Source organism: Oryzias latipes, chromosome 11 (genome assembly GCF_002234675.1).
Source record: "Oryzias latipes chromosome 11, ASM223467v1".
Lineage (NCBI taxonomy): Eukaryota > Metazoa > Chordata > Actinopteri > Beloniformes > Adrianichthyidae > Oryzias > Oryzias latipes.
Window position 1 is genome coordinate 21,638,535 of NC_019869.2, and position 26,459 is coordinate 21,664,993.

Consider the following 26,459-nt stretch of genomic DNA (forward strand, 5'->3'; position numbering starts at 1 on the left):
AAATCAGCATTATTATCATCATAATATTAGAAATCAAATACACTGAGGTATATAAATACATCTTTTAGACATGAAGGAAGTTTTACTTTTATTGCAAAGAACTTTGGACTATTTTTATCTAGGATCTAGAACAGCACACCATCTGCAGTGACAGATGATGCTGATCTTCTGTCAAATCTGTAAGTCTTAGTCTGTAAGTAAGTAAAGAGATTTTAGTTGACTTTTAAAATAATTCACAGAGTCCAGGAAACGCAGGGACAACGGGAGCCCATTCCAGAGTTTAGGAGCAACCGCCTGGAAGGATCTGTCTCCTCTGGTTCGGAACCGTGTGTGGGTTCTGATCCACAGACCTCGGTGCACGAGATGGTCTGTAGGGGGCGATCAGATCACAAACATATAGAGGAGCTTGAGAATGGAGGGCCCTAAAAGTCAAAACTAAGATTTTATATTGAAAATGGTAAGCAACAGGAAGCCAATGAAGAGCTTTAAGGATAGGGGAGATGTGATTTCTTTTCTTAGTGCGGGTCAAGATCCTCCCAGCCGAGTTCTGGCTCAACTGCAGGCGAGAAAGCTCCTTCTTATTCAGACAAGAAAACATACTGTTACAATAGTCTAGCCGTGCAGAAACAAAGGCATGAATAAGGAGTTCAAGATCTTCATATGACACAATTTTCCTTAGCTTAGAAATATTCCTTAACTGGAAGAAACAGTTCTTGGTCAGCTGTTTGGATTGCTGATCCAGCGAAATATCTTTGTCAAAAATGACACCCAAATTTCTAAGGCTGGGTTTGACAGCCTTGCCAAAAGAACCCAAGTGCTGCTTAATCCCTGGTATAGGGGCAATAATTAGTGTTCCTGTTTTCTCTGAGTTTAGCTGCTAAGAGTTTTTACAGAGCCATTGTTTTATCTGCATCAAGCAGTTCATCAGAGAATCCCGCTTGTGTGTCTCAGAGGGCTTAAAAGAGCAATATAGCTGGATATCATCAGCAAAGAAATGGTAGGAGAAATTCCTGAACTCCTGAATAAACTGTCCTGTCAGTACATCTGACAGGACAGGCGCACAAATATATGGTGGAGGAAATGTTTGTCTGTAGCCATCCCATGTTTCAAAGAGAAACTCCATTTGCTCTTTGATGTGAAGGAGAAAGTCCCGGCCATCAGTCAGCAAAGCAGCAACATATCTATTTGTTAATGGGGCTGACATGATCACATACGTAGTAAAAACAATCACTATTAATCAACACAAAATGAAACGAGCAGAGGCATTGCCGAACGCAGGCGCCATCTTGCTTTTCAGCATGGATGAGTCCACTGAGCACACTGTCCCTTGGCTTACTTTGTAACGGAAAGCTGAAAACTCAGGAACGTGGTTCCAGACCCTGAACCAAGAAAACCAGAGTCTGCTGACAGCTTCTGCTGGATTTCTTAGAAATCAGAAGGTTTGAGCTCCTTTGAACTTCTATTAGTTCTACAGCTTTCCTTCAGCTTTGGAGTGAAGAGCCTCTGCATCATTTTCCACTCAGTAGTTGCATAGATGTCTATTAGGGTTGTGCCGATGGACGATATCATCGTCCATCGTGATGGGTGACTGACATCCCGATGGAGAGACCACCATCGTGATGCCACGCCCCCGCCACGTTGCGCGTCGACACCATAAGCCGCGGTTACATGTACAAAATATCTTGATGGGATCAATGGTCGGATTAGAATCCAACCGTGTAGATGGGCCCAGAAAAATGTTTTCAGAATATAAAAACGTTCACTAAGGTCACAATTTCGGTCGGAATAAATCATTCGCACATGCGCAGTATTCGCACATGCGCAGTTTGAAAACCGGAAGGGGATACAACTTCCGCCGAGCGGCTTTTTTTTCCAAACTTGATTGAATGTAACAATTCAATACAAAACGATAACAGCGCCGAGCGGCTATATACATTGACATGTCAGCTCGGTAAAATACGAGAGGATCTTCTAAACGTGCTTTTAATGATGTTACGGTTATTATGAAACACCTGTTCGCTCATCATTTGAATTTTAATCCGTGTGGTCAGTGCTTTTTCTGAACGAAGCCAGGATTAGCAGTATGCTAACACGGGCTAACAACATTAGCTTTGGGTGGCGCTGCATCCTGTGAATAACATCAGCCTTTATTTAGTCGGGACACGACTGGAAACACAAATCCACGTGATTGCTTGAATGTTTTCTAAGGACTGAGCGACATTTCTGCTTTGATGCTCAAACCTCTGTCTGCTGACGATCCGTGCTGTGCTCAGACACACACTTTGACTTAGACCCGGTTCTGAGTTCGGTAGCTAGTACCCCTAGAGCTGCGGGACGGATCGCAGTCTTAAATCTCTCACACATACCGCTCATGTACCCCCCCCCCCCCCTTCCCATCAAACACAAAGCTGTAAATCCGCACTCCGCCGGTCCACTCCGCTAAGTGCGGGAGTGGACTACTTCTTTTCTATTTTGTTTGTTACTTTTTCTGTTAAAGTCACTTCCCTCAGTTTATACTGGATCATCGCGGATTAACCATTAGTTGGGAAATAAAATGAAAAAAGCAAAATAACGAATAGCAGTTATATAAGAACGAAAAATGTAAAAAAAAAAATACCCCCCCCCCGACGATGTCATCGTCCATCCCGATGGTTGACAGCAAACATCGTCAACGGCCAAATTAGGGGACATCGCCCAACCCTAATGTCTATATTAGATTTTTTCATTTTAATGGGGGTGTACAAAGAAAAGTATTGATAGGACTCAAAGATAAATGTTCTGAACTAAAAAAAAAATATATTTTTATTTTTTTAGGTCTTCAGTTGTCATATGGTTCTTCTTTGCTCTGTTTTTGATGCGTCTTCTTTTAGCCTTGGATCTTTTGGGAATTTCTTTCTTCAGGTTCTGCAGCAATTCATCCTAGCTGTGGTTCTGCAGAGGTTCCTCTAAGGTGTGGTTCTGCCGATATTTTCTGCAGTTGGGGTTTAGCTGTGCCTCTTGCAAACTTTAGCTCTAAAGTATTCTGTCTTCAGTCAGGGTTCTGCTGTGGTTCTCCTCAGATGTGGCTTTGCAGGAGTTGTCTTTATACCCAGGCTCCTTTGCAAGCCTTTACAATCATGGTATTCTGTGTTCAGCACTGATTCTACTCGGTTACTGGACTTCAAGGGTTCGGCATGTCAGCCTGACCCAGAGCTTCATATCCAACGTCTGTTTTAATTTACTAACCTGAAACCTGTTAGCAGTGAAGTGAATAGTAACTTTGAATTTGGTGATGATGCCTCAATGGATTTATTTCAAATTTGGAAGGTGATGACTATTCAAGAATAAAAACGTGTTTTTTTTTAATTCCAAATACAGTTTTTTTTTGGGATACTTGATTTGATTTGAAATGGTTTATTTCAAGCAATTAAGTAGAAATAATACACAAGAGCAATATAATCATCAGTTATACATTCATACAGTAACTAATCAAACTTAGGATAATTAGACATAATAATAAATATTGCTTGAAAGGGAGTGGAAGGAAGCGAACTTATATAATCCCACCCCGTTATCCTATAACCATTTTATTACATGATTTATCAATATCCGGTTCCCAGTTTTTATCAGACAGAATTAAAAATCATAAGATATCGATAAAGCACACGAAAAAGATGAATTACTTAAGTATTGCGTCAAAAATAACTATTTTAGAAATCAACAGGGCAAATGCAGATCAGTCATCTGAAATAGATTATACTTGCTGTTCCACATCGTCCAGTCTTTTCTCCAGAATCTCGACCCGGTTTTCTCGCTGCTTGTTTTGAGCCCGAAATCTTCGGAACTCTTCCATCATTTCCCAAAGTGGCGTTAGCTTAGCCGACACTTGTTCCATAAAACTTTTCAGCGTTTCTTGAATAATGTCAAGAGTCTTTTTGAGGTCTTCGTATTCCTGGGGTTTCTTCGAGGGCATGGTCAGCTCTCTTTTTTTGGGGAAAATCAACCTTTTAAGTAATTTGAAGATAGTTGTATTCGCAGAGAGGCACGCCACGCGTCCTGCTGTGTAACCCGGAACCGGAAATCCCAATACTTGAAAATACTTGAAAACCTGAAAAACCAGGAAAGAGAAGATCTAAAAGAAAAGTTTCTGAAATTAACTAGAAACTATTGTTGAAATCTAAAATGTTTTACGTCTATTTTATCCTCTTATGCTCTTTCAACTAGCATCAATCACCTTTTGATATTAGGGTTTATGTAAACCTTTCTTTCTTTCTCTAAAATTCTTGAGAAAACTTTTGCAACTTGTTTGCAATCATTTTATATTAAATTTCGGGAAATCTATTGCTTATGGAGTTTTAGTCTGAATATTATAGCACTAAAAAAAACACATTTTTTTAGACAATTCTTCTCACACGGTGTGCTTTTTTGTACTTCTTTGAGGTCACAGGGCTACGTTAGACACAGTTAATTCTATCGTTGTTGTTGTTGATTTGAACTATCGATTATTTGTTACAATTAGCTGGAATTATTTTAAAAACATCTCTTTCTGGTTTCATCCAATCACAACAGTTTCTCTAAAGCATTCAAATTGCAGTTATATCTTTAGATAAATCTGCGTTATTTAGGCTATGGCAAATTGTGTCCATATATAAGGTTTTTTTAGAGGCACTTTATGTGCTTCTAGTGCATCTTTCAGGTAGTTCCAAAAGCAATCTGACAAGATGTGAACCAGTGAAAATCCACATGCTGGAATTATTGGCAAAAGTAGACAAATACTAAAGTCCAAGATATTAGATTGCAGGCAGAAATTCAAGGACCAAAGGAAATGCTCTCCCCATTTTGTGTTTTTAGTTACCTCGTTTCATCCTTTTTTTTCTAAGCCTTCTAAATCTCTTTTGGGGTCACTGGGTTGCTGGAGCCTATCCCAGCCACTGTTGGGCGATGGGAGAGTATGCCCTGAATGGTTTGCAAGTCCATTGAGAGAGGTTAATTCCCTTGTTGTTCCTTTAAAATTCATGCTTTTTTGTTTTTCTTTGTCTAGAAATATGGATCCGTTTGTTCAACATGAAGCAAAACTAGTTAGCAGTATTTTCTATTATTTAAATAAATTAAGAGGAGCGTCAGTCAGTAGATTATAAAGTTATAGAATTGTCGCTATCACTGTGCTACTATTTCTAATATTAGAAATTATGTACAATACCTAAAGCTGCCTTTTACGTTCTAATTTAAACAACGTAAGTCTAATTTTGCAAAGTCTTGACTCTTTTCATAGACATGTTTCTTAAACCGATAAAACCATCTTTAAGTGTAATGCAAAGCGTTGTTTTGCTGTCAGAAGACCCTTGTACCTTGGTTCTAGAGCAGTTGGCATGAGCTTTGTAGGGGGATTAATCACGTTTTTCCATTTAATGCAGGAATCTGCTGAAGGAGCTAGTCTTAGGAAAAGGCAAAAAACTGTAGGAAGCTTTTGGAAAATTTTATCTGACCAATTTAGGAGGGTACAGTTTTAGTACACAAAGTGAGGTCCATAAAGATATAGAAGGCCAAGCGAGGCTTTTTTGAACAACTTTAACTCATGACCATGACCCTAACCTGCAAAGGTTAATCTTAGACGAATTTAAAGCTCGAACAACAGCTCAAAAAAGTGTTTGACACTGTAGTGACAATAGATGGTGAGATGATCCCTTCTATTTGTTTAAACACCGATTTGATTAAACATAACCGCTGGAGATTTTTTTTTTAATTCAACATAAATGATTTTTTTGACCCATAAACACCTTAATAAAGATATTTCATGTAGTTTGCATCATGCTTTTATATGTTTAGATAGAAATCAAGAGTTTGTGCGTAGGTTCTGTGTGTCTATGCCTGCTGTGCTGAATGATCAGAGTGACATCATGGAGATTATTTAAAAATATTGTGTAATTTATTTTTGCTCACATCAAGCTAAATTTCAGGTCAAGTCCGCTCACCTGTCAGCGGCTACCTGCCTGCCGTAACTCTTTAAAAAGTTATCACAAATGCTGAACGCTGCTTATCTTCATTAGAAATGGTAAATAATCACAGAACAGACAATGCACAACTGTGTTAGCATTGTTATCAATAATATTGAATTGAGTTATGTAGACATGTACATTGTTTTTTGCCTATGTTCATCGTGTTTTTCACCTTGATCGGTAACAATTTTTTCTTTATGATTTAAAATATTCATTTTATGTAGGCGTGTGTTAGCCTTTTTCACTTGGCAATCAATATAAAGGCTAAAAAAAGTTATTTGCTGTTTAAAAAATATGTTGGTCCTTGTAAAAAGGCTCTTCTGCAGTTGTGCAGACAGTATAAGAAGTTAACCCAAAAATCTGGTCAATAACTGCCAGTCATATTGAAACATTGAAGCATTTTAGAACAAGACAGCATAATTTGTCACTGCAGTAGCACTGCATTAGTCGTCCTATGGGAAATTCCATTATATGGTAGCATCGAGCTAGCAGACGTTGGCTTTACTGCTGTTATTGTTCAAATTACTCTGTAGATGTATCACAGTATATTAGAAATGCTCCATGAACCTTCAAATTATATTTTGTAAACTGTCTAGCAGTTTTACAGTTGTGCACCATGATTGTTTCAAAGCTTGTTTCAATATACAAAATCTCACGAGTAGCTTTAGGTTACTGGAAAAGGAAAGGCAAAAAAGATCGATCTCTACTTTTATGGATCGTTATGGATTTATTAAGCTTGGATCAGTTTCTGTACATTACTACAGTGAATTTTAAATAAAACAACTCAGATGCCGTTGAAGTGCAGACTTTCAGCTTTTATTCCATGCGTTAAACAAAAAGATTGCATAAAAATGTGAAAAACTGAAGAATTTTTTAAGCAGAGTTCTGGAAAAACATTCTTTGGACAGATGAAACCAAAATCAACCTCTACCAGAATGATGGCAAGAGAAAAGTATGGAGAAGGCGTGGAGAAGCTCATGATCCAAAGCACACTACATCATCAGTAAAACACGGTGGAGGCAGTGTGATGGTCTGGGCGTGCATGGCTGCTATTGGCACTGGGACACTAGTGTTTATTGATGACGTGACACAGGACAGAGGCAGCCCAATGAATTCTGAGGTGTTCAGAGACAAACTGTCTGCGCAGATCCAGGTGAATGCAGCCAAACTGATTGGGCGGCGTTTCATAATACAGATGGACAACGACCCAAAACATACAGCCAAAGCAACTCAGGAGTTTATTAAAGCAAAGAAGTGAATATTCTTGAATGGCCAAGTCAGTCACCTGATCTTAACCCCATTGAGCATGAATTTCACTTGTTGAAGACTAAACTTCAGAGAGAAAGGCCCACAAACAAACACCAACTGAAAGCTGCTGCAGTAAAGGCCTGGCAGAGCATTCAGAACGAGAAAACCCAGCATCTGGTGATGTCCGTGAGTACAAAACTTCAGGCTGTCATTGCCAACAAAGGGGTTTCAACCAAATATTAGTAGTGACCATTTTGTTTTCAGTTATATCATTTGTCCAATTACTTATGAGCCAATGAAATGAAGGATTGTGTTTAAAAATGCTTTAGTTTTTCACATTTCTATACAATCTTTTTATTCAACCCATGGAATAAAAGCTGAAAGTCTGCACTTCAATGGCATCTGAGTTGTTTTATTTAAAATTCACTGTGGTTATGTACAGAAACAAAATTAGAAAGAATGTGTCTGTGTACAAATATTTATGGTCCTGAGTGTATGTCACATGTTGCAATTCCTCAAATGACCACTGAAAGCTGGTTTCCCAAAAGAACAAATTCCCTTTGACTTACATGATTAATAAGTCAGTTTAAAGAAAAATATAGACTTATCTCCCGTGTGGATTGTTTTCTATGAATCCTAACTGCTTTTGGGACAGGGGTATTGATAACTATTTTTTGTATGATTGATTTTATTTGAGCTTACCGGTAAATGTGCACATTATTTCAACATCTTTTTTGGGAGGGTAGTGTAGGCAAACTAATCAAAGCTCATACAATTCTTGCACATCTTGGAAATGTTCGGATTAAACTCTACTTTATGTACCCATTCCATTTCAATCCTTTAGAGTCCTATGGATAACGGCAGAGATTTTTGGTCCAGGGCATTTGTCTATGGTCTGCCCCTCATAGAGGGCACTGATCTAGACTGAAACTCCTGAGACTACCTCTGGAGGCTGATCATAAATGAAATGAAACATTAAAGCTCAGGGGCAGAAAGGAAAAGGAATTAAACCCATCAACCATAAATAATGTGCAAATACTACCGATAAGAAGGTAAAATAACCACTTAGTTCTTTTTTTTTTAGCCCTTAAGAACCCATGGTGACATCAGACATGTGTTCTGTGGTCCACTTGGTCTGAACATATCCCACACAATTTTTGTTTAAGGAAAAATGGGTCTGGGCTCTTATGGGTTAAAGCTTAAAACTCAAGTTTGCCTGCAGGAAAGTGATGGCTCTTCGTTTTTCAAACTAGAGGGACATAAGGAATAACTGTGTTGTCAGAGCATGGTGTTGAGGCCTGATGACGCGTTGCTGTGAACAATGGCTGAATCAAGTCAGGGAATCCAAGTGCTGGAGGGCGGAGCAGACGGTCAAATGTTCAAGTGCCTGCAGATGCTCAACAAGTTCACATGATCTGCTTATCTAAGGAACCACATACTCAATGTCTCGAGGTTTTGTGTGTATTCTGCTGCTGTTTTCCTCAAGAGGTTGTTTTGCTATTGATCTTTGCTCCTTTTGGGCGGGTGGTCCTGGATGTCTTCTGTGCTTGTCCTCTTTGCTGTGGAGGCTCGTAGGATCTAAAGCTTTTTTAGTCCTCAGAGCCACAGTCCCATTACAGTTGATACACAATACTTTTTATCAATGAGAACCTACTCGATGTTTGTGACATCAATTCCTTTTGGATAAATCCTTGCCTTTTGTTATCACACAATAGGCTAATGTCGATAGATTTATCTGCTTTGTAGCAAAATCGGAAAACAGGGATCTTATTTTATTTTTTATTTTTATTTCAAGCACTTTGGCATTGTCTCTTAATTCCCCCACCACTTCTTAACCCCTAAAAAAACTATCAAGTGGACTTTAATGCAAATTCTGACATATATTCACGACTTTTCTTTTTTTGTGTGCTTATTTTTAAACAGCAAATGACATCACTTATTTGCCGTAGTAAAATCCTAAAAAAATGAACATTTTCCTTGGACTATTTATGAATCGGAAAACCTTCCCATTTTTAATGATTTGTTTAAACACAATGCATTGTGTTCCATTTTGCCAATTGATGCACACTAACATTTTAGATTGCGAGATTTAGATTCGGACACCTCAACAAAATGGTAATACTGAAGGAACTCAGTCAAAGCTTGAGAGAAACCCTGATTAGACCAACTAGAAACTCTTCATACAATTTTACCCTTTTCATAAAATAAGTGGGTATAAGCGATAAACCTGACAAGTGACCCATGTCACCTATAAGTGTGACTCTACACAGGGAAAGATGGCATTATAAGCAGTTTGAGCGTGAAAACAGACATATGTACACATTCTGCAAGCTTAGATGTTGAGTTGTAATGTCAGAGAACTGTGAATGAACTGCTCGTGTCCTGATCAGGTCCTCAGATCTGTAGATCTCCTTGTTTTTGTTCTTGACCTGAAGAAATGCACACCTCTATCTGCAACCTTTTCTCTTACATGTCAGTCAGAAGCAAAAGGAGGAATGCTGAAACTGATGGCAGATGAAGCCTGTTTGCGTTTCTCCAGCTCTCCCTGCTTTGTTCCCCATTTTCTTTGAAAATCTGAATTTATTTACAGTTTTAGTAAGTATACATTCCATCTTTTTGTGTGTCTCACTGTGTTTGTTAAATTGCTGCAATTAATGAATTAAATATGCACCCACAAAGCAAATGAGGTTAGTGGACACAAGAGCGCCTTCTGCTGGCTTTGCGGCAGCGATGTGGGCGTCAGCAGAAGCACTTAAAATTCTAAGGAGGACATTTTAGTAGCAGCCATTTGATTGGCAGGTCCTTGCATAGAGAACATGGTGTGTGTGTGTGGGTGTGTGTTTGTGTGTGCCACCCAAGTGCTGGCGTGTTTATGTGTGAGCGAACTCTGGTTGGTGGGGGGTTGGGAGGGAGAAATTAGGAGCTGCTGAATGGGGGGGAGGGGGTGTGCAGCTCCGCCACAAGTCTGCACACCTCGCGTTGCGACGACGGTTCGTAGGTGCAGGCGTCACCGTCCGCCATGATTCAAGCGTAACGGTTTAGCCCGAAGGGGGGGGGGGGGGGGACTCTTAAAGGCCAAATGCTTTTTTTTTAAAAGTGCCTTTTGGCTATTTTTGTTGCACAGCTGTGACACAGTAAATTATTCATAAAGTGTATGAACTTGAACCAAAAATCAAAAATAATTACAAGTTTTGTTTTATTTCTTTTGTTCTTATTTTTAACTTTTGTATATTCAAGAATAAAATGTTACTACTTTAAGCTTTTTATGTTGCCTTTTTTCCATTTTTCAGTCATTTGGACTGTTCCAGATATTTATGTTTGTGGCATTGGCATTTAGGAGCCATGTTGGCACTTTTTTTTAACATTACACACCATGTGAGTATGCTAATTAGCCATGTTAACTGTCCTATGACTTCCTTTGGTTTAGGAATCGTGGCAGACTGAAAGCGAGGAGCAGCCATCCCTTCATTTGTTCACCTTGATTAGCTGGTTTCATGTCATTCTCCATCTTGACACTCTGAGAGGGAAGTGTTTACCTTTCATGGCAAAAATGGCGGGCTACGGCGAGGGTACGGGAGCACAAAGTGGAGTGCGGGTGGAAGTGTGGGTGGTGGAAACAAATGTGTGTGATGGAGACTGTAACTGCCTTCACGTTATGTAAAAAGCTGGCAGCCGCCTGGGCGAGCAGGAGGGGAGGGGAGGGGAGGGGGGGGTGGCAACGCTGACACAAAGCAGCGGGCCGCCTCTGATTGGTCCGGTGGCGCCATTCACATTACAGCTATGTGGCTCGTTAAAGGTGGAGGCTTGGCAGAGATTTTTCAGGAGCTGCTCCTGTTTTTTATTTATCTATTTTCAAGCAACAGGAGGTGCATGCTCGTCTGCTGTGATGGTGCTGCAGCTGCAGCTGCTGCTGCTGCAGCGGGTTGCGGCTGGAGAGACAGCGGCATGTTAAGAATATTTTTACCGGAATGGCTGAGAGCCAAAAAGGTGGTTACAGGGCTTTTGTGGGGCGGTTATAACCAACTGTAAGAAACTAAAAATGTACATTGCAGAACGGAAACAAAAAACCTTATGTTCAATAATTATGGTGACATATTTTAGCAAATAGGGGTTAAAAAACATAATTTCAGATCAGGAGCTTTAATCCATGCATACATTTATATAACTGAAAGATATTAAGGGGTTTTATTAAAAGAAAAAATACATTTGCTCAACTGCTCCAAGATAAAAAAAAAGCTTCTAAAAGGGCGGTGGATGAGGATTATTTTGAAGATCAAATTATTATTTTTATCCTAATTAACCTATATAATAATTAGAAAATTCTTTTAAAGTTGTATATTTTTCTTCCATCATATTTAAGGTTTCTCTTATCTTCTGGTGCTGCTAAGTTTTTTTTAACAAACAAAAACTGCCGTTTTTTTTGTTGTTATTTTTACTCTGATGTAGTAGTTTTTCTGAGCCGTTTATTGAAAAACATCAAAAGCACGTAAAGCGAATAAAGCAACCTTTTTCTTGTTTCAGTCCTTCTGCTGCTGGACCGACTATGCCAGGGGTGCTCATTACGCAAATCGTCATCGACCGGTCAATCTTCAACGACATGAGGGTAGATTGCATGCCAGGAAAGAGAAATAAATAAAAAAAAATACAAATATATTTCTATATTTCAGCGAATCAAAATCCTCTCCTCTCTGATACATACGTCCCTGCACATCCGTGTTTAAATACACTGAGCGCAAACTCTCTGTCATCAGAAAGTCGCTAATTGCCCCGCGGCACGTCAAGTCCCCAGTAGAAGACGTTTTATTGAGGCCCGGATCGGCCCGCGTGCCTCTGCAGTTCCCGCCCGATGGATCTGAGCCCACTAAGGCAGCAGTGTTTTCCTGTAGCACGCGCTGCTCATGGAGCCAGCCCCGCTTTAGAAATGCCATGCTCCCCCCATTGCACGGTTTACAGCAGAGCATGAAATATGATGGTCACTGCTTTCTGATTTTGTAATAAAACCCCTCATCTGTTAATACAAAAATATCTCCTCACATAAATTTGTGTGCTCTTACGGTTTTGTTTTTGAATTATCAGTACATAAAAAATGTATGTTTCTATACATTGTAAACAAATGTAAACAAATATGTTTATTAAACAGTATTTTAGTCTCAAAATACCATCTATAAGTAGGTAGATCTTTAAGACATAGTTGTCTCAAAAGTAGCTTACATGCCAAAAAAGTGTGGCCCCCCCAGGTCTGTGCCGTTTGAAAAACAGGCATTACATTTGATGACATATTAGATTTTGTTATGGTTTATCAAAGTTTAAATCTATAGCAATGGAAACCAAATCTCACGCTCTACAATCTCAATCACTGATAAGAGTTGGTCCAAATAACTTAGATTAGTCATGAGCAATTTTATACTTATTTTTAAATTGCATAAAATGACTTTATTTGATCATAGATTTATAAAATAAAATGAATAGTTTTTTTGTTGTTTTTTTATTTAATCAGTGAAATATGTTTTAATGGTTTTGGATTAACTTTACAGAAATAGTTAAAATAGTGTGAACACACCATCAGATTGTGTTTGACAGTCTGATTGATTTACCATTTAAAAAAAAATTAAAAATTATGATTATTGTGTAAGTTGTTATTTGTAAGTATATAAAATTTGCTTATTTCATTAAGTTAAAATCAAACTGGCTCTAAAAGTCTTTTTCCAGAACGGCAGTGGCATGTTTTTTTTGTTTTCCATAAATAGGATGCTCAGAAAGTGACTTTTTTTGAACAGCTCCTTAAGAGTAAAGTGCTTCCACCTCAAGACGATTTCCATAAAATTTGTCTCACTTGAACGTTGCTCTCTCCGGGCTTTCCATTACAGCTTAATCCTCTTCCTGTGTTGCCATGTTGACACAAAGCCTGCCAATTGGCTGATTCTTCCCTTCGCTGAAACACGAAACTGCTTTAAAAAAAATCCTGATCATAATTTTAGGAGAATTAGAGTTAATTTATGCATTTAGTTGTTGCAGCCCCTTTTCAGGGAACACTCTCCGGACTGTTATTTTTACCTCCCATTTCTGTGAAAATTGTTCTAATGTTAATCATTTAACATTTTTAGTTCGGATTATAATGGAAATGGTTACCCTGAATCATAATTTAGGCATTTGTTTGCTATGTGGCTGTATATGGTTGATGGACCTACCAAACCCTGAGTTTTAGGGGTGGCCATGTTGAGATGTTCAGATGTATTGTAGAAGTCATGGAAGGATTTCTGAGCAACAATATTTGGACCACATTCTCCCGAGACTCAAAGGTTTGCAGCTATGGTTCGTCTCCTTCCATCACAGGTGTTAGCCGTGCTCAGAAGCTCACTCATGCCTCGTGCAGTAACGTTATGTGGTATTAAACCTTCATGAGAAGGAGCAGCACAGTTTGTCATTCTAACAGTGTTTTATGTGTGGCGCCCTCACACCCAGCCCACACTCGTGGTTCTGTTTTCAAACACACACTCATAGCACAAAATCTGTCAACACAAAAAGCTGTACCAAGAACAATTTCATTAATCTGACTCAACCTTGACTAGATGCAGCTAAGAACAGCAACAGAACTCCCACAATCCCATCATTGACTGAACTCCCACGATACACACTACACCCACTCAAGAGTGGGCGGAGTCATTGTGCTCTTTCTTTTAGCTGATTTTAACAAGCCATAAAAATAAGTTTTGTTCTTTTTTTTCTGAAATGATTTTCATATCAAAACAATAAGATAAACGTCAAATATTTTGAAGCCCACTTTTTGCATTCTAGGTTATTTGAGGTTGTTGGTAAATATGTGAGGTAAAATAATGAACCTAGTAATGTAGTAATCTCTTTTTAAAATAACGCTCATGAACAAAATTATATATTTTAGATGGGTTTTAAAAGCAGATCATGATTATGTTGTTTTCCAGACAATATTAAAAAAACGTGTCCTCAATGTAGGACATAGTTCCTGCGGAGCGGCAGTAGAGTTGTGGGCGGGACTTTTGCTTCGGAGAAACACCGCTCCCCCTTCCTCTCCCTGTCTCTTTTTTTATAAGAAAAAAATGAATGCTAACATTGATATATTTCTCTTATAATTGCCACCTACTACTACAGCACATAGGTGTTGATTCTCTATCATCTCTACTTCTCACGTACACCTGAGCATTTTCCATGTCACTAATAAACTCTTTTTTTTTAGACAGCATTTGTTTTTGTCTGCTCCTGATTCACAACGATTTGAATAAGGAAATACTCACCAACACAATTTTAGGCAAAGACTAACTGTAGTCCTGCCTGCTGCTGAAGTCCATAAAAACTGCTCCAAAAGTTGTATTTTTGTCCTGAACCTTGTGTCTCTGTTCATTCTTGCTTCTTTCTGTTGCTAATTGGATGGTATTAGACTGCGTATACAACATCTTCTGAAGAAATATTAAAGTTTACTGTATTGTTGATGTTTATGCTATTCGGGTAAATGTGTGAATAAACTTTTATTTGTTCTTTTTAAACATTTTTACTTCAAAATGGTGTCACTTATAATCTGGGAAAAAAATACATTTTAATGTTTGTTTTGTGTTTGCTTCATCCCCTCCTTACCTCGTTTTTGTCTCTGATTTTTCCTCAGAATGGAGCGGATGTCTGAGGAGGCGCTTAGACTAAACCTGTTGAAGCGAGGACTAGAATCGCCCAGCGAGCGCGACGAGGCGCTGGCCAAGCGCTTGAAAATGGACGGTCACGAGGCGATGGAGCGCCTCAAGATGCTGGCTCTGCTCAAGCGCAAAGACTTGGCGGACCTGGCGGCCCTTGAGGTCCCGGTGACTCTGGGAGACGGGAACGGCTCTGTCGCCAGCACCATCCACCACCAGAACCTGATGAGCGCCGTGTACGAGGAGAAGCTCAACGGCAGCCTGCGGTTCGGAGGCCACAGCGCTCATGTTGGATCTAGTAAAACTGGGAAGGAGAACATCATGGACGAGCCGGTGGACATGAGTGCCGGGAGGAGATGGTACTCCCTTTACAGCTTTAAAAATGTCTGCATGCATTAAGATTTAAAGAAGTTTTTCTTCTCAAAACATTGACAAATGCTTTTATTTTGGGGGGGGTACAGCGAGGCGGAGGCAGAAAGACAAACCCCGTCTCCAGACGTCATCGTCCTCTCAGACAACGAGGCATCCAGTCCTAGAACCACACCGAGGCCCGACGAGCGTACACACCACACCAACCTGGACATTTTCAAGGTTGAACACCATTAAACACAAATACTAAATTGTAGAAACCCCCTATAGTTATTTAGACAAAAAACCTCTACAAGTATTACTGATCGTTATTCTGTTGGGAAAGCCATGAGGTCACGCTTTCTGAAAATCAACAAAGCACCCCAGACCATAACCAAGCCTCCCCTGTGTTTCACAGCCTTTTCCAGAGTGGAGAGTGTTCAGTAAATTCATCAAGTCTCGTTAAGTTTGCTGCTCTAAATGTTTGTTGTCGCCGTGCTGCAGGGGAAGACGGGAGAGGAGAGGCAGCAGATGATCAAAGCTCTGAGGGAGGAGCTGCGTCTGGAGGAGGCCCGCCTCGTGCTCCTCAAGAAGCTCAGGCAGAGCCAGATGCAAAAGGAGAACGTGGTGCAGAAGGTGAGTGCCCCCACCCCCACAAGAAAAAAGAAAAAAAATCTGCAGGCTTCTGAACAAATTTCCTGCTTAAACAGCTGCACTCACACCAGCTCCACAAACTGCAATGTTGTGACACACCTGAACGCAGCACAAACCGCATGACTGCTGTCTGAAGTCAGATCTTTAGTCGCCTCCTGCTGGTCCTCCACAGTCAGTCCTGTTCCCAAGTGCTGCGTGCTGCAGCCCCCCATTAACACCCATCCAGAGCATTCAGCATTGCTTTTCACTAATACTGCTATTTTGGACTGTAACAGGCCACGTGTGCATGATTACTTATATGAGGCTGCAGACAAAGCTGCTTTTAAGAGCAATTTACTACTAATGATACAAATGTTAAATCAAGATCTCTCTAAAAAGCCATGTTTTAAGTAACATAGGAAAAATCAAATAGTAAAAAGCAAGAAAAGGGTTGCAACTATTCTGCACCACTTGAGTTTCATATTTTCTTTTTCTTATGTGGCATTTATAACTGTTTTAACACAGGTGTCGGTGGTCCAGAGCTCCACCTCCTCTGTCCAGCCTCCTCCTATTAACAGCTCCACCAGCTTGGGCAAACTTCCTGTGAGGCCGGGCCTCCACAACCCCGAGCCCCAGAACCTCCGCACTGCACAGGTGTGTGCACATGCAGAATTTTGTTTTATTTATTAACAATACAGTTCACATATCATATTATTTTTGTTTATATTGTTGCATGGTTGTCTTTGAGTTTAGAATGATTTATTCATTTATTTTTTCATTTCCTTATGAGAAAATGTGTGATGTTCTAGTTTAATTCCCGCCCCTCTACCTGCAGGTAGCTTCTTGGGCGTTCACCCTCACAATGAGCTAACCCGACATCTCAGAAGAAAATACAATTCAGTTCTGCAATATCAGATTTCTTGGCCCTAGCAATGCTGGCTTACCTGTGTAAACAAAAAATGCAATCTTTTAAAGGACATTTTCTGAACAAACTCTCACCCTTTTTTCTTTTAAAACAAACCTTGAACTGCATATGAAAACAGTGGATCAACGTTCCAAACTCAACTGCACCTGCTGCCTTCGTGGCAGCTTATGATGTCGTAAGACAGGATGTTGACATACAAAAAAGCGATAAAGAAACACACAAAAAAAGTAATATAGAAATGTAAAGAAATTCTTCTCTCTGCAAAGATCAGACCCTGTTACAAAGTGACAATCATCCCCAGTGAGCAAAATAATTTAGTTCAAGCGTTTTCAGTTGTCTATGAGTCCAGTGATCAAATACTGATCAGGCAGCTTTTTAAGTTAAAAGCCCGACAACGTTTTTTTGAAAAAATGTTCATTAGAAGGCCAGTAACGCTAAATGCTTTGATATATAACACCTACATAGAAATTCGACAAATCATTCTTGTACCTTTTGATTTTCTGACTAGTATAGTAACATAAAAACAATGTATTTGGAGTGCAGTCCATCTTTGGCTCAACATAATTATTTGAACAAATTCTCCTAAATATAAACTTTATAAAGTCCAATAATCAGTCACAAACAAGATTAAATGTGGATCTCACAACTTTGACAAAGAAGGTTACCATATCATTGCCTTAATAAACAGCCAAGAACATTTAATAGAATTTTAATTTTCAGAAAGAGAAAAAACAATCTATACCATCTGACATGGTTGTTATTGTATCTTCAGGTTCTTTGATTAAACACTGAGGAAATGCATCAAAATAAGATGAGAGCATGCTGAAAAATCCAATTTATGTTTCCATTTCCACACCAACTAAATGTTTGTTTATTAAAAAAGTAAGCTGTATTATTTATTTTTTATTTCACTCCAAATGTGGGAAGTAATCAAACAGAACAGCATAATTCAGGGATAATACTGATAAAATGGAAGTTTATTATCAGGTTTTGCCTATTCATTGTTAAAAAAAATGTTCACACCTATATTTAAACAAATTCAAGGGTCTGTGTTGCTCTGCCCCTCACTCCTGACCATTTATTTTAAAGGAAACTGGTACACATCTTCCTCCTTAAACACAGGAGTAGGGCAGAGAGGTTAAAGGTTAAAAGTCACAGCTAAACGATGCAAAGCCCCCTCAGAGCTGCCTTCTGCCTCTTCTGGGTTATCTTCAGGTCTAATTTTTAAAACTGTTCATGTTCAGAGTTAAAGAAAACATTTCAATTCTACTGGAGGACAATTGCAAACTCAGATTGTGAACCAGGTTTTTTCCGCAGTAACACTTTGTTTTTTTTAGGGTCATACAGTCATCCGGTCAGCTAATACCAGCCTGCCTTCCATGCTGATGTCCCAGCGAGTGATAGCTCCCAACCCCTCCCACCTGCAGGGACAAAGAGTTTCCTCCAAACTAGGCATGTCCCGTTCAGGTTCCGGCACCATACCCAGCGCTGTCAGTTACCAACAGGTAAGAAAATGACTGTTTAGTAGACTTTTTTTTGTTGGAGCAGCTCAAATAAATCCTCTCTTTGTTAATGCAGATTTTTACAAATGGCACCACATTATCAGGAAACACGTGTTTGTGGAATTCATGATTTCTTTTTTTCTTTCCTCTTTTTTTTTTTTTTTTATCCCATTAGGGTTGTTCGATTACTCAACATTTTGCCTCTGAATCTGTTTTTCTTCAGGCCAGCCAGCAGGTGGCAGCCTCGCAGCACTCTGGCTCCAGTGCCATGTACATGAACCTGGCGCACATGCAGGCAGCAGCAGCAGCGGGGGCCGGCGGTGTGTCGGGCGGCCTGGGCGGAGCTTCGGCCGTCAGCCCATCCACCCTGTCTGCTGCCGCCGGAGCGGGGGTGGGCTCCATGGCCGACCAGGCCAGCAGCCAGGCAGCAGCCAAGCTGGCTCTCAGGAAGCAGCTGGAGAAGACCTTGCTGGAGATCCCTCCCCCCAAACCTCCAGCACCGCTCCTCCACTTCCTGCCCTCTGCTGCCAATAGCGAGTTTATCTACATGGTGGGCCTTGAGGAGGTGGTGCAGAGCGTGCTGGACAGTCAGGGTAAGGATGATCACAGTAGAGGAAGAAGCATGACAAATCCACTCACAATGACATCCCCGGAGCAAAGCTGCATGAGTTTAGCCTGGTGTTGTCTGCAGGTAAACTCCGAGGCGCGTTGGCTCGCATGGAGCCCTTCTTCTGCGCCCAGTGCCGAACTGACTTTACTCCCCACTGGAAACAAGAGAAGAGCGGGCGAATCCTCTGTGAGCAGTGCATGACATCCAACCAGAAGAAGGCTTTGAAGGCAGAGCACACCAACCGGCTGAAGAACGCTTTTGTGAAGGCCTTACAGCAGGAGCAGGTCAGGAGGGGGAAAAGAAATACATCTGTCATCAGGATCTAGTCAAACATTTCAAATCTTAGTTTATCTTCCTAAAAACACAGAGAGCATGAAGCACTGAACGTGGATGTGTTTTCATGTCAGGAGATCGAACAGAGACTTCAGCAGCAAACGACTCTTTCTCCGAGCGCCGCATCCGCTGGTTCTAACGTCTCCAAAGCAGACACCATGATCCGACAGCACGCCCTCCGGCAGGTAAGCAGCCCGATGAGCTGTGTGAGGTGTACATGGCGTCTACACCATTTAGGTATAAATTACAATTTACACCAGACAGGAACACAGAACTGCCGAGCAGCAGTCCTCCAAAAACAACCTACGTCATGTACACCCAACATCGTAGCAACAACACAAATGAAGACAAGCAGATGCTAAAAGTCTCACTCCAATCATATTTTGATCTAGTTTAAAATCGTTCCCAGTGGTCATTTATAGGGATGGGTATCGTTAAGGTTTTAATGGTACTACTACTCTTATCGATACTGCTTATCGATCCGGTATTTTAACGGTACTCTTATCGATACATTTTGAGGACGAAAAATGGATAAATAAATAAATAACAAATTAAGAACATAAAGTTTTTTATTTCCTCATTATGCAACACACTGTTTTTTTAACAAAAATTTTTACTTTATACATGAGAATGTTCCAGACAGGATATTCATTTTAATTATTTAATCTAATTATTTTTATTCTTCATGAGCGTGATGTTTTCTTTGATCTTTCGTCCATTTTCCACAACCTTGAATAGACTTTTCTGTCTGTCAAACACCAGAGTTAGGCTTGAGTGAGATGATGAAAACAAATTCACTTTGATGCAGACTCCTTTCTATTTATTTATTTTTTGTTTAAATCAAGTTAACCCAATAAATTATATTAATTTTACGGATGACAACTATCATTAGTCATTATTATTAAGTATTAGGAAGCAGCTGATAGTTTGTCACGGGTCTGGCATCATAAGCGGTGAATCTAAGCCCCGCCTCTCTACCTGTTTGTTTTGTGTAGAACACGCCACCCCAGCGTGTTCTACACAAACAGCGCAACATACGGTCATCGTAGCAGCAAGGTGACAGCATGGTAGGGGCTCCTTGATGCAAACTTCATTAATTTTACGCAGAAACTGGTGTTCTTAGTCTAGGGCACTCACGTGTCCCCTACGAGAACGCCACTGACTGTGTGTGCGCTGCCTTGTCTTGTGTGTGTGTGTGTGTGTGCGCGCGGCGCGTGCTGTCTGAACAACAGCCCCGCCCCCCTTGCACACAAATAGACAGACAGAGCTCTCTGCTTCAACGAGAATACCGAAATTAATATCATCATTAATTAACGGAAAATTGACTGACTTGGTGATTTAAATATGGCAGATAACGATTGTGGGACACAAAAAAAAGAAAAAGTAACTTCTCCAGTACCGATAGCAGAACCGTTCAGGTCAGATCTTAACGATACTGCGGTCTTGAAGAATGTGGCCCCGGGGCTGGTTCAATACCGGGGCACGGTACCCATCCCTAGTCATTTATTTATGATTATGCTGTTTTTAGCCAAAATCCAAAAATCTGTGTTGTTTTCCGGGACATACTTTCTGCAGAGCAGCAGTAGTTCATTAGAAATTCACCTCTGAGTTTTGGGTGGGACATTTCGGAGCAAAAAAAAAATGATGAGCAATATTGGAGCTATCCAGCCGTACAGCTTTGGGCCAGATTCCAGCTCAGACGAGGAAAACGAAGACACACGTGACATTTATTTTGAAAAACGATCAGATTCTTCCAGCCTTGATCCCTATTTTAACTTCTCTCCCACAAGGCCCTTCTGTCTAGTCAATCTTAATGACTCTCAATTAACTGAAAAACATCTATGTTTATTTAACCCCACTAACTCCCAACCACAGAACCAGGACACGCCCACTTTCACCCTACATTTCCCAGATACTGTAGAAGTCTCAGCTTGGTTCTGGTGCAGAGACAGGAATTGATCACATGAACTGCTGCTAATGGTTTTTTTTATCTTAATGTCTCCAGTAGTAACATGTAGGTGTGCGCATGGGTAACAGGATTAGCAAACAAGATAATCAGACTTGAAATTCTTGAATGAAAACAGTAAAGTGCCTGTTGTTTTTCAAGAAAAGGGAACCAGTGGATCAAGTTTTTTTGTTTTCTTCTTCCTGTAATTAGTTCAAAGTTGAACACAAGCGATAAACAAAGCTAACTTTAGATTTCTCCCATTTCCAGGCTCCGCAGCCTCAGGCCTCTCTCCAGCGAGGTCTGTCGAACTCTGCAAGAGGCGTCCTCTCCAACTTTGCCCAGGCCTCCCAGCTGTCAGTGGCCAGCAGCCTCATGGGAATGACTGGTGGCAAGCACTGTGGCAGCACCAGCGGCAGCAGCAACAGACTGTTGCACGACAGCCGCCGCCAGATTTACAACATCCCAGGTACACGCTTCTGCCAGCTAGCAGCACTAAAGAAAGCAAATATTAAGGGTGTAACAGTTCCTTTTAACTATTCGATTGGTATCATAAGTTGTGACAAACGGGATTCATAATATCTATTTGAACGAACCGATTCACTAAAATGGATCCAGGACGTCTTTAGCCAAAACTTCAACCAGTGTGACTCAGACATAAATACCTGGGTAATGAACAGTGCAGGTGAATCAATTGATTTCAATTTGAGACTATTTATTATGGTATAGTCCAATTTGAATAACAACTTCCCTCAGACAAATTCAACTGGATGGATTGTTGGAATAACAATCATTCATCGATTAGGTCTATTAATGCTTACACCCCTAGCAGATATGTAGAAAAGCAGCATCCATCACTGAAACTACAAGCGGTTTTAGCCCTCCTCCTGAAATTCCATCAATTTATAGAGAAATGGAGGTGAGACAATGTAACAAAAGGGTTCATCTTTTTCAAAACATAACTAACTTTAACCTTTGACCTCCCCTCCCCAGCTCTCATTCATGTGGTTTTCTTCATTTGCAACCATCAGGCAACAAACGCTTCAGCAGCCGTTCTGTGTTTGCTCCTCAGGGTTAAATATTGCCTACCTGAATCCTGCCGCCGTGGGAGCCCATAAGACATCCAGCTTAGCGGACCGACAGAGGGAGTACCTGTTGGACATGATCCCGCCTCGGTCCATATCGCAGTCCATCAGCGGACAGAAATGAGCTCAGCACCCCACCACCCCACTCTACCTTGTCCCCGGGCTCTGCAGTTTACCCACAGGCCCTGTTTGGAAGCGTTCCCAGATCACCCGTTGTTTCCATTTCACAACTCCCTCATCGCATGCAGTGCCTGTCCTTGTGCCTACTCTCAGCCGACCCATCAGAACCTGCCCAGTTGGACAGCTAAAGCATCTTACTCGTTCTTCAATTTTATTACGTACTTTTCTTCGGTTTTCACTGGTGGTGGCACTCCCCCAAACCCGCAGCTGCCATGTTTGCTCCAGTTGGCGAGACCCGTTTCTTTCCTGTGTTTGCTTCACCTCTCTGCGTCTGAATTCCCCGTGTCCATCTTTTACTTTTGCCCAGCTCCAAATTTAGACTATTGCTACACACACACACGCACACACACATGCATTAAAAAAAAAAAAATAACAGGGTGCACTCTGGTTGCTATGCAACATGACGTTTAAGACCTCTGCGGTTTTAAAAAGTTTGACACTAGCTGTTGACGAGGTGGAGGATGCTGACCGGAACAACGGTGTGTTCAGAGGACGCCACTTGTCCCCACAGCTCTTCATCAGCAGCTTCTTTTTTTTTTTTTATCACGTCACCTTTAAGTTTCAGAGGCTGCAGTCGGGAGGTTCTCTGCAGAGGAACGGGGATGCAGACGTCGTCAGCTCTTCAATGCCTCCTTTTTTTTTCATCTTTTTTTTTTTCGATTTGGCCTAAGGTCCAACATTTTCTTATTTTGATGTTCTTATTTTTGAAATGCCGTCTCTGACTGAACTTGGCGGCAAACCTGAGAGGTTTCCTGCCGCTGGAGACGATAATAATCAAAAGAAGGAAACTGCTGAGATTCTGGTTCCGAGAACGAAGGATAATGTTTGGGAGAGACGCGGATCAATCATTGTGTGCACACGTCTGCACACAAGTTGCCTCACTCCAGAGGAGCACTTTTCATGTTTCCAATGGGAAATTTTTTTGTTACAGAGAAGAAGAAATGAATGTCGAGGCTGAAAGTGAGTGAGGCCAGATGAATATTGTAAAAGGCAAAGAGGCTGAATTTGTTTTTTGTTTTTATTTTACATGAATGATTTCATGCTGGTTTTATGATTGCGGGCTGGAGTGACTGCCGGGTTTAAATGTGGCAGCTGGATGGGAGAGCGTCAAAGTAGGGTGAGCAGTCGGCTGTGGGGGAATCGTGTCATTTCGACTTTAATTTCATAGTGTTTAGTGTGGGTTGAAGTTTCGTGTCAAAACACAAAGCAGACTCGGATGCGTGTCACCGACCCGACCCTCAACAGGACGGTCGGTTCTCTGCTGCTCTTCTCTGACAGTTTAGACCAAGCAGCATGGCTTCCTTCCCATGTTTCTCAGTCATCTTTTAATGCACGTGACTGTCAGTTTCTGCTTAAAAAAGCTGCAGAACATGAGAGGAGGGGAGACTCCTCCCTCCCCACAAGTGTACCAGAAGGAGGCAGCAGTCATCTCTGCCTAAGCCCCCGCCCTCCTCCAGATCAGAGCCTTTTGGGAAATGAGAGTAGGAGAAGGCCGATAATGTGAACGATGTGACCAAATAGTTGCCAAAGAAAGTTGTCAGCAACAATCAGAAAGTTTCCTCCGCGTTTCTTGCCTGTCTGGAGGCAGAAACCCAGCCTTCATCCTGGAAACAGGGTAGCATCTGAATTCTGGAGCAGGTTGCAGGCTGGATTAGCAGTCGCGTTCTGTCACGGTTTTGTGTCGTGGAGCCAAGTCTAGATATGCATTTGGCAGCTAGATGAGTCCAAACTTGAAACACTCATGTCAGCTTCACTTCTGCTCTGTTTTTGGTGTTTTTACATTGTAAAAACTGGTGACTCCTCCTTTTTTGTTTTTAGTTTCTGTCCCTGTCAGCATGTCATCATCATGAGATAAAAGCAGTAAACGGCAGCAGTTTAAGTCCATTCATGATACTCGTGACTTATGGTCATTCTGCTAAAAAAAGCCCGAAAACTTTGGTTTGGTGGACACGTGGCACAGATGCTGCAGTTCTGTTGTTCTTAGATTGAAATACTTTTTGTAATCCTCCCAGCAGTGAGTCTTAACTAGTTGAAGCTGCCTTTATGAACAACACTTTTCCATTTTGGGCCTCATTGGTTCTGAAGCTACATGATGTGTAAAAGGGTGTTTAAAGCAGCAGAGGCAGTGCTGAAGGTGATGCAATAAATGAGTCATTTTTTGTTTTAGATGCTTCTCCTGCATCAGCGTGAAGTTAGCAGCTCTTTGCTCCTCTGTTTTCTGTCAAAGGTTCAGCCATAGAACAGTAGTATTGTAGGTCTTGAGGATTTATTGAAAACCCTGCAAGACATAATTCATCCGATTGACACTTTGATGCAGCATTGACTCTCCTCAATAGATGATGTTTGCGTTTGTTTCTCACGGCTCCACTGAGAGGCAGAGCTGCAGTCCTCCTGTACACGGGGAGGAGCTGTGGTGGAGGGCTGCCCCCTGTGCACATCTGTCAGTCCCGTGAGTGGTGGTGTTTTGTTGATGGAGTGGCGAAAGCGGCTGAGGTTTGTTTCAGCGATGCAGTATTCCATATTTCTGGACTCCCTAGCTCCACATTCGAAGCCCGCTGGTCACGCGTGCACTGCAGGGTTGGACGGGAAGAGGACGCTCCTGTCAGCCAGCTGTCTGCAGATTCGCCCGCACATAGCAGTTTTTAAAATTAAGATCCTTTTTCAAGTTTTGGGATTCTCAGAAGTCACTTTTATTCCGATGGCTCAGTTCAGTTCTTTTTGTTTCTGTTAAACAACTAAATGTTTAAACTATGAAATAAATGACACGATATTTGCTAGGTTTGAAGTAATAATGACTTATTGTACAGAAGCATTCTTTTTTTTTTTCCTCCTGTATCCTGAAAACAAAAAAAAAGAACTTAAATGGTTGTACATTGTGTAGAAAAGCAAACAAAAAGCCATGAATATTGTGAAGCTTGTCATTTTGTTTTGTGATCACTGTGTATTACTGTGTAACAAATGTGCAAAATGTTTGGGGACTATCCCCGCCCCCTTTTTTCCTGGTCCTGCTCAGTGCATTTGCTTCATTTTGGACTGAAGTTTGCAGGACAATGATCACTGAAGACGTTTTCACGGCGGCTTAATCCGAGGATCATCTTGGACTGACACAGCATTTCTCGAATGTTTGTGTGTCTTCATCTACCGATGACTAATAAATGGACAGAGTTTTTTTTAAATATATCAGGAATTTTAAATGAACTCATTTTAATTTTCTTTTTCCTCACAAAGAGCATAGATGTTCTTTTTTTCCCCAGTGTTTCTGCAGCGACGAGCTTTGTCCAGTCAGTATAAGAGAGGAAGTGAATCAGTGATCAGTGTCCCTGCTGACACCAGCATACCACAGTGGTTGCTCCTGTACCGTCCAGCTTTATCTTCTTTTCAATTTTGCTGCTGATGCAGGGAAATAATTAAGTGCAAACCCAGGCTTTACAAATTCTTCAACATGTTAAAAAAAAAAGATCTGAGAAAAATTGAAATCAAGCAGAGCTTAATTTTTTTGCTTATGTCAGTCCTGACCTTTTGCACATACTTGATATTAAAGTATCTTCAAAAGTTAAAAAAAAGTTATAAGAAAAATAATGCTGTTTGAATACTGCCAGTTGATTGACAATTATGCATTGATTAAAAAAAATAAGCTAATTTTCAAGGAAATATCTTTGTAATATTTATCTCTTGCAAGCTATGTTTAATAAAGGTTGAAACAATTTGCTTCAAAGTGTGACACATTTAATCTTTTGGGAGCAGTGCATTGTGGGTAATGTAGTTCAGTGTTCTTTTGCAGATCTAAGCTTCAGCCCTGCCCTCTCCACAAAGTAAAACTGGATTTTATCATCTCAAAAGCATTGCCAGAGTCCGTCCATTTCTGTCTCTTTTCCACACGGAGATGCTGACGTATACTTTTATTTCTAGTAGATAGTGGTCTGCTGGCTCCTCTTCCCAGACGGAGGCTATCAAACCTTCAATTACTTGAGAAGTCAGCTGCACGTGAGCTGACGAGGAGCCTGATGAAGGCAAAGCAGA

The 26,459-nt window shown here is 40.8% G+C and overlaps 1 protein-coding gene across 1 annotated transcript in view; it reads left to right on the plus strand.

Moving 5' to 3' along the window:
• gatad2b (GATA zinc finger domain containing 2B) overlaps window positions 1-26,150 on the plus strand; it is a 28,359-nt gene extending 2,209 nt beyond the window's left edge. The window contains exons 2-11 of the mRNA XM_023960077.1: window positions 14,857-15,237; window positions 15,340-15,469; window positions 15,731-15,862; window positions 16,385-16,513; window positions 18,122-18,289; window positions 18,510-18,879; window positions 18,978-19,180; window positions 19,304-19,414; window positions 21,445-21,643; window positions 22,247-26,150. Of these exons, the coding sequence (XP_023815845.1) occupies window positions 14,858-15,237; window positions 15,340-15,469; window positions 15,731-15,862; window positions 16,385-16,513; window positions 18,122-18,289; window positions 18,510-18,879; window positions 18,978-19,180; window positions 19,304-19,414; window positions 21,445-21,643; window positions 22,247-22,383 (1,959 nt within the window). The 5' untranslated portion in view covers window position 14,857 and the 3' untranslated portion in view covers window positions 22,384-26,150. The remainder of the gene's footprint in view (window positions 1-14,856; window positions 15,238-15,339; window positions 15,470-15,730; window positions 15,863-16,384; window positions 16,514-18,121; window positions 18,290-18,509; window positions 18,880-18,977; window positions 19,181-19,303; window positions 19,415-21,444; window positions 21,644-22,246) is intronic.
• The last annotated feature ends 309 nt before the right edge of the window (window positions 26,151-26,459 follow it).